The sequence below is a fragment of the Trachemys scripta genome, chromosome 2, assembly GCF_013100865.1.
Source record: "Trachemys scripta elegans isolate TJP31775 chromosome 2, CAS_Tse_1.0, whole genome shotgun sequence".
Classification (NCBI taxonomy): domain Eukaryota; kingdom Metazoa; phylum Chordata; order Testudines; family Emydidae; genus Trachemys; species Trachemys scripta.
In genome coordinates, this window is record NC_048299.1 from 250,234,044 (window position 1) to 250,243,102 (window position 9,059).

Here is a 9,059-nt window from a genome sequence, read left to right on the forward strand (position 1 = left end):
GTGCTTGATTGTACTGTATTATAATTTTATTTTCCTTCCATTGTCACAGCCTAATTTTCTTTAAATTATGGCATTCGTCTTTTTGAAATCCTTGCATAGATGCAAGAATAAATATTAGGCAGGTTTTCTCACCAGAATTTCAGAAGTTCCTATAAAAGAGGAAAGAACCTGTTGGGTAAACCATCACAAATCAGTGTAGTTTGACCTTGGATTAACACTGAGTGTAAAAACTAAAAACAATACTTATGTAACTAACAACATGTACAACAGAGTAGACAGAGACCGTACAGGCCAGAGGAGCTAACAACAAACTCAGATATCTTTACTATAACATCTGACAGGCATGACTTGTCAGTTTGGAACTCATTAGATTTGATAAGACAAAGGAAACTTGAAGGCTTGTGGCATCTAAAACCCTTCAGAATGTTACAGTAATTAAATATTACAAAAATTGAGTCTAAGGCAGGGGTGGGCAAACTTTTTGGCCCGAGGGCCACATCGGGGTTGCGCATCTGTATGGAGGGCCGGGTAAGGAAGGCTGTGCCTCCCCAAACAGCCTGGCCCCCGCCCCCTATCCGCCCCCTCTCACTTCCCACCCCCTGACTGCCCCCCTCAGAACTCCCAACCCATCCAACTCCCCCTGCTCCTTGTCCACTGACCGCCCCCTCCCGGGACCCCCGCCCCCTATCCAACCCCCCTGCTCCCCGTCCCCTGACTGCCCCGACCCCTATGCACAACCCCGCCCCCTGACAGCCCCCCCCGGGTCTCCCACCCCCTATCCAACCGCCCTCTGCTCCTCGTCCCCTGACCACCCCCTCCTGGGACCCCCTGCCTCTAATTACCCCACCAGGACCTCCCCCCTTATCCAAGCCCCCCCGCTCCCTGTCCCCTGACTGCCCTCCCGACCCCTATTCACATCCCCACCCCCTGACAGGCCCCCCAGGACTCCCACTCCCAACCCTCCCTGTTCCCCATCCCCTGACCGCCCCCCCAGAACCTCCGCCCTATCCAACCGCTCCCTCCTCCCTGACTGCCCCCCCAGGACCCCCCACTCCCTTACTGAACCCCCCCCCGCTCCCCGCCCTTTTACCAGCAGCAGGAGCTCGCAGCCACGACACCCAGCCAGAGCCAGCTGCGCTCACCACGCTGCCCAGCGGGAGCGGCGACCCAAAGCGCGGCCCGCTGCCGGGAGGGGGCACAGCGGGGGAGGGGCCAGGGACTAGACTCCCCGGCCGGGAGCTCAGGGGCCGGGACGGATGTGGCCTGCAGGACGTAGTTTGCCCACGTCTGGTCTAAGGTCTCAATCCTGATAGGGAGACCCATCCTATTGTAAGATTGGGGCCTAGGTGATAGAGCTAACAGAAAAGTGGTAAGCCTACCATAGATACAAACTCTTGTGATTTTCTTCCCTAACTTTTTTTAAATGTGCCCTTAGTATCAAATTAGTAAAAATACTTTAAATTGGGGCACCCCAATTCCATATGTGGGTGCTAAAATATGTATTTGAGCATCTAAGCAGTAATTTGAGTTATGAATTGTGAAGTGGGTGCCCTTTAGGCACTCACATTTGAAAAGGAACTTACAATGTTTATTCCCTAAAAGCAAAAGAAGTTTGTACAAACTACTAAAATTAAATTTTCATATATAGAGAGAGTTTATACAGTAATTAACATTGATTTTTAAGTGAATACCAAATTACTGGGATTAGGTCTACACTAGATTTTCATCTCAGAGATCTGGTTCAAATCCTAATTCACAAGAGAAAATAAGGCAGCTGTTTACATCTCAGTCTTTGTTCACATTTGTCTGCAGCTCAGTAGTATTGGGAAATTTGGCAAGTATGGCATGAAAGAGCCTCATTTCTTCTATAGCAAGCATGTGTGTTGGCAGAATCCTGAGGAAGCTTGAATAGCATTTGCTGGCATTTTGCCTGGTATTAGCTGCTGCAATTAACACGTATTTTCACAAGTACCAAATTTGTCCACAAGTAATTATAGGTCACTACCACATGCTGTTGTGTAGTTTTACCCTTTTCTTCCTTAAATCCCCAATTAGTTGTAATATTCTTTTCACCCTTGAAAATATCTTTTCCTATTAATTTTGTCCTTTTTTACTTGGCCAAGATTAATTTCTCCTCCTCCCTCTCCCACCCATTTCTAGACTGGATGCCAAAATGCACAGAGAGGTATAATTCTAAATTTGATCTGAGGCTGGGAAGTAGCCCATGTGTTCCTAAAGTTGGAAAAAACCCACTGTGGGACTAAAATGTGTCTATATTTACAGCATTAGGAAACCACCAAATGTGTATTATTAAATAAATCATTACTACAGTGCCATAAATTTACCTGGAGCTTTACAGAGCGAGACACTTTCCCTCAGGATTTTATGATACGATTCTGAAAGTGATTGAGCTCCACTCACATTAGCACTTACACCTTTGCTAACACCAGCTGCACTAATGTCACAGATCAGAAAATAACTTTGAAAAATATCCATGCCCTTACAGCCCCAGCTCAGCGTCTATCATTTATATAATAGTGCTGAACAGTCACATGGAAGTAACAGCAAGGTTTCCTCAGCAAAAACAGTCATTATTGTAAAAAGCAACAGAGAGTCCTGTGGCACCTTTAAGACTAACAGATGTATTGGAGCATAAGCTTTTGTGGGTGAATGCCCACTTCGTCAGATGCATGTAATGGAAATTTCCAGGGGCAGGTATAAATAAGTCGTTATTGTGTTTCTGGATGCTGAGGGTTACAAAGCAAGTTTAATCAGGAAGTGTTATTCTGTGAGGTTGTTCAGACTATTTCTAATAAGAAACCAACCTAAGACTTGAAAAAAAAATCTTTACGAAACATTGCAGAAAATTAGCTTTTTTTAACAGAAAATATTACTGTGGGCTACCATTGTGTCAGCTCTCATAAGCTAGACAGGTCAAACCCGGTCAGTATTCAGAATGGTGATGTTCAAGAAAATCTAGCTGCCCTGACATAAGATGTGGTATGGATAATGTTAATTTGAGAAGCAGCTGAGTCTGTGCCATGCTCAGCAGTGAACTTCCAGCCTGGCAGTGTCACTCCATCACTGAGAGGGGATACAGGCTACTGGACGTGGGACAAGGCCACCCCTCTCCCTCCATCATGACAGAGGGGTTGTGAGGCCAAGTCTGAGCAGGCAGTGGGGCAGCCGGCACTCTTCTTCCTTGCCACTGCCGGTGGCACACACTGTGTGCAACGTGCATATGGCCGTGGGCACTACTGCCTACACTGATCAAATTGCATGATCAGGGCCTAAATCAATGCTTGGATGAGGTATTAGAGGACACTGAGCAGGTAGTGGTGGATCCATTTTTCGTTATTAAGTTATTTTTAGTTGTTATGGTACTTTCTGTGAGAGACATATAAATCCTGCTGACATGGCCAAAATTCAGTTTAGTTAGGAATATCCTGTCTTCCTAAAATTGCCACTGTAGTTTCAATGGGAAAATTGTTCCGCATTTCCCCTTCTAAATAGAAATATTGTTGCATGTTGTTTCTGGTGAATCACAAATATGGCATGCCACCTCAGAGGTTGCCACATTTCAGTAGGGAGTGAATGATCCCTGTATAATCAGGTTTTAGAACAATTTGAGATCAAAGTAGCTAAAATGTTATCAGTCATCAAAATACCTTGAATGCTTTATCAAAATGTTAATTAAATTCTAATAGTCAATTTGAGGTGAAATGTAGCAGTTATTTTAACAACACACAGCAAAAATACATACAATGTAGGACTGGAATTGAAGAAAAACATCCATTTGAAACTACAGGGGAAATGTAGGTAGACAGAATGTAACTGCACAGACAGGTATATAGCCAGAATAATGGTGAACATGCCAGCCCAAATTATCCAAAAAGCTCTGCAACTAGAAACCATACTTATGGGTGCACTTGCAATACTTACATAAAGATAAGTTAAGTTGATCAACCATATGTTGTTGATCCCCTAAATGAGCAAAATATATCAATAGGGCAGCACCCTGATGTAGTTTTCTCACAGAAGACAAGATTCCACTTGTAATGAACTCAGTTGTAAGTATAGTATTTTGGATTAGATCTTGTAAGTTTTTCTGGCTCTGTAACTCACAGACTGACTAACATCCTGTGGTATACACACAGTGACTCTGTATTTCCTGATTTAGACTCATCAGTTCTGGAATGGACTGTCATTTACTCTACAAGTCATTGGGGTGTTTTTTTTACTGACAATATGAAAAAAAAATATTATTTCCTGTTTCAAGGATTATTGTCAGTGGAAAAGCTTTATTTAAAATATGGTCTTGGGCTGGCCCTCTCTCCTAAACTGGCAGGTGCTTAAAAAAATTTAAAACATTGAGCTGTATGTATGGTTTAGATGAGCAACCCAGCAATTTAAGGAACAATCCTGCAGGTGCTGAGTGCACTCAACTGCTATTGAGTTGAATGCCTCCTCTGCAAGATGCTGACCATCTCAACTCCCATTTAGTGGTGTGGCCCCTTCAGTGAGCATGCAATGGAAATTGAGGGACCTCAGCACTTTGCAGGACGGGTTCCTTAGTCATTCTATTCCAAATCTAAGCAATATATCCAGCTGAACTCTTTTCATTCATTTTAAAAGCACCTTCCAGGTTAGGACAATAAGGTGCTATTCAAGCTCATATTTTAAATAAAGTATTTGCACTAAAAAGTAACCCAAAAGCCTTGATTAGGAAAATATTATTCTAAAGTCAGAACAAAAAAATCCACCCAAACTAATTTGTAGTTCAAAGGGAATTTCAGGCTCTCAGCACCTGAGTCCTTAAAGAGATTTGTAGGGCTATGCCCATAGCATTGTACTGTTGGTTTTGTTTTCACATTAATATGGAAAATCATTTACTTCTGTAAAATGTTCAGATTGTTTAAAAATATAGAGGGAATTTCAATATGATAGTTGATTAAAACAATGTTTTTCATTTGCAGCTACAGGTACCACATCATTGCACCACATTATGATTAGAAACAGGCGAAGTAGTTTGGAAAAAATAAAAACTTTAGCAGGCTCATAACAAGAGTAACTGGATGAAATTCTGTGGCATAGGTAGGGCCCTACCAAATTCACAGTCCATTTTGGTCAGTTTCACGGTCCTAGGATTTTAAAAACCATAAATTTCATGATTTCAGATATTTAAATCTGAAATTTCAGTGTTGTAATTGTAGGCATCCTGACCCAAAAAGGAGTTGCCGGGGGGGAGGTTGCAAGGTTATTGTAGGTGGGGGATTGCGGTACTGCTACCCTTACTTCTGTGCTGCTGGTGGTGGCAGAGTTGTTGTCAGAGCTGGATGGCCAGAGAGTGGCAGCTGCTGGCTGGGAGCCAAGCTCTGAAGGCAGAGCTGCTGCCAGCAGCAGCGCAGAAGGATGGCATGGTATGGTATTGCCAACCTAACTTCTGCACTGCTGTCTTCAGAGCTGGACCCTTAGTCAACAGCCACCACTCTCTGGCCACACAGCTCTGAAGGCAGCAGTGCAGAAGTAAGAGTGGTATGGTATGGTATTGGCACCCTTCCTTCTGCACTGCCGCTGGTGGGGCACTGCCTTCAGAGCTGGGCGCCAGGCCAACAGCCGCCACTCTCCAGCCACCCAGCTCTGAAGGTAGCACAGAAGTAAGGGTGGCAATACTGCAACGCCCCTACAACTCCCTTTTGGGTCAGGACCCCCAATTTGAGAAACACTGGTCTCCCCCATGAAATCTGTATAGAATAGGGTAAAAGCACACAAAAGACCAGAATTCACAGGGGAAGACCAGATTTCACGATCTGTGATGTGTTTTTCATAGCTGTGAATTTGGTAGGGCCCTAGGCATAGGAGATCAGACTAGATGATCTAATGGTCCCTCTGGCCTTAAAATCTGTGAGTCCTAAATCTTGAAACAAAGCAGAACTTGATTTTTTAGGTTCAACAACCCCCTCCAGAAACCATCTACCTCTATGCTAAAGTCTTGGGCCATATTTTAATTGGGGATTTATGGTAGAGTTGCTGATGTCTTCAAGCTTTGCAAGTTCCAGGGCTTCCATGGGAAAGAAGTGAGGTCACTAGATTCTGCGATGCATAACTCAAGGATGCACCAGGGCACCACAGATGGAATAGAACAGTTATGAATGAGAGACAAAGAAAATGCTATACCCAGTTACCCATATGCTCATGACAAAGGAGTAATAGGCTGACTGGGGAGCAAAGAGTGTTGGGATGCCTAAATCACCACTGCTATTCACAATTCCCCCCACTTTCCCCCTCCCCTCCTGCCAACTTGGCTCCTGCCTAGCTCTGTATGTGCTTAAACTCACATGATGCCTAAATCTCTGCTGAAAAGGTTCACTAGGTGCCTAAGTTCCTGTCTCTGGGCACGTACCCCACTACAGGAGTCTAGATGCCTATCTCACGCCTAAGCGCCAGAATGATCCACAAGCCAGGGAAAGATAGGTAATTGCTCCACTGATCTTGCCTATGGGGCCCAATCTGATAGGCGTGCTCAGAGGCTGCCTACTGGATCGGCATCTTTTAAAATTGAGGTTACAAACTGGAGGTGGTGCCTCACGTATAACTTTTATCTCAGTGGTTAGAGCACTCACCTGGAGCTATGGGATATTCTGATATGGGTCTGTTTTAATCTCTCCTGGTGAAGCTAGATACTTTGGATAAATAAAGAATCCTTGGAACAGAGAGACTTGTTCCTGGAACTCCCATTTCCCAGGTGAGTGCTCTAATCACCAGACTTGGGTCATTCTCTTGTACTTTCTCTCTGTCTGGCACAATGATTATTTAAGTATTTATCCAAAGTGGAACAGCTTCGACAGGAGAGACGGAGGGAGATGTACATCAAAATAACCAATAGCCCAGTGTTTAGGGCACTCTCCTGAGAGGTGGGAGACTTTACCTTAGTTCCTTCTGTGCTGCTGCCGCATCAGGCAGTCTAGTTCTTTCATTGATTACAGTCACTCTTTAGTTGTGGTACTTCTTGCCAATACATTCAGTAACCTCTGTTACTGACTTCTGCTATTTCGTTTTTGGAATTCCTTGCTTTCTCTTTCCTCGCTTGGATACCCAATTCAACACTTGCTTAGCATTTCTCCCATCTTCCATACAGTACATGTCCCAACTACCCAAGCCTTTTCTTTAGATATTTTATAACGTCCTTGTAATGGGGAGAGATGGAGGTCTTTAGCTTTCAGCTCCCCCTCACGGTGAGGCAAAGAGCAAACCAATTCAGCTCTTCCACCCCCATGCTGTTGCACCCGACTCTGCTTTGTTAAGTCCTTGTAGAGGATTGGGTCCTCTGTCTTATTCTTAGAATCATAGAATATCAGGGTTGGAAGGGACCTCAGGAGGTCATTTAGTCCAACCCCCTGCTCAAAGCAGGACCAATCCCCAACTAAATCATCTCAGCCAGGGCTTTGTCAAGCCTGATCTTAAAAACTTCTAAGGAAGGAGATTCCACCACCTCCCTAGGTAACCCGTTCCAGTGCTTCACCCCCTCCTAGTGAAAAAGTTTTTCCTAATATCCAACCTAAACCTCCCCCACTGCAACTTGAGACCATTACTCCTTGTTCTGCCCGCCCCACTGCTCTGCTCCCCCCAGCTCCCGGGAGAAGCGAACAGCGCCCGCCCGCCACCCTTCCCCCGCGTCCGCCCCCCCCACCAGCCCCTCCAAAGGGGGGCGCAGCATGGCCGCAGCCATGGAGGAGCCCGGGGGGGGGGGGAGCGTGTGGAGCGACTGGAGGAGGAGCCAAGGAGGGGCGTGGCCAGAGGAGGAGCCAAGGGGAGGCGTCTTTTTTTATGGTTGCTCCTCCTGCACTGAGAAGCTGGCTACGCCACTGCTGCAAACCTTTGTTATTAAAAAATACAAGAGTCTATTGTAATATTGGTGCATAAACACTATTGTTTATGACAGTTGCTGCAGCATTCGGGGTCAGCATTTCTGCAGAATACTGTCCAGAATGCACTTAACAGGTAGGCCATTTTGTTTCATGGGAGAGGAGAGTAAGAGTTTGCAAAACTTCTACTAAGTATACTCGATCTCCCCTTCCTCTTTTACATCTCAAAGAGCACCCAAGAAACAACCTCTAACAAAAATGAGATAATACATTTTATGAAAGGGAAATTGCCAATCAAGACATATGTTTTAATGCTGGATACACCCACACCAGGGCATCCATCCACAGCACATTCACCCCTGCCAGAGCGGCAGGCATTCTGCCATGCTCAATACATGCACACTAGTGACACAGACCCACATCTCCACAGCACACAGTATACTTGACACACCCACCCACACAGTACACAACACCCCCCCAACACATATGACACGCCCCACACCACATATCCCTTACACCCACACACAACACTCCCTAACACATAGAGTACACGTGACACACTGCACCCACAATACGTGCACACCACATACCCCAAGCTGCACACAGGAAATTACACGACACCCCTCCCCCACAGCAAGCGGGTTCCCAACCCCCCCTACACACACCCCGCCCCTCGTGCAGGCGGCATGGCGCCCGGGCCGATGTGGGTGGATGGGGGGATTCCTCCCGTAGCTGTCAAACTCCGGCCAGGCCAAGACGTGTTGTTCTGGGATTGCAGCCCGCCGCTCTCACACCCCCCGCTAGGGGACGCGGCCCCTTTAAGTGCGGCCCGGGGCGGGGCTCGCTCTAAACTTTGTAGAAGTTGGTGACTGAGGCTCGGCGCGGCCGGAGTTTCCTCCTATCCCCTCCCGTATGGGGCCGCCCCCCGCCAGAGCCCCCTGAGCCCGCGGCCATGGATTACCTCACCACCTTTACCGGCAAGAGCGGCCGCCTGCTGCGCGGCACCGCCAACCGCCTGTGGGGGGCCGCGCCCGGGGCCCCCCGCCAGGTCCGCTTCCTCGACTCCCTGCAGGAGAGGGGCCCGAGCCCGGGCCCAGCGTCCGCACCAGGTGCCGGCTCCGCGCGGGGGGGCAGTAACTAGGGGGGGAGAGTGCAGTGAAGGGGGAGGGGGACTGTGTCCCGTGGGGGGGGGGG

General features: G+C 46.9%; 1 protein-coding gene across 6 annotated transcripts in view; it reads left to right on the forward strand.

Moving 5' to 3' along the window:
• The window catches only part of OXR1 (oxidation resistance 1), a 509,161-nt gene that overhangs the window by 342,177 nt on the left and 157,925 nt on the right, over positions 1-9,059 (forward strand). Inside the window, exon 1 of one of the 6 annotated variants that reach the window (XM_034763482.1) lies at positions 8,556-8,974. The exons of 4 other annotated variants lie outside the window; for them this stretch is intronic. In XM_034763482.1, coding sequence (XP_034619373.1) covers positions 8,818-8,974 — 157 coding nt within the window. In that variant the 5' untranslated portion in view covers positions 8,556-8,817. Of the gene's footprint in view, positions 1-8,555; positions 8,975-9,059 lie in introns of those variants that run through there. One more of the 6 variants, XM_034763483.1, reaches the window with a different exon arrangement.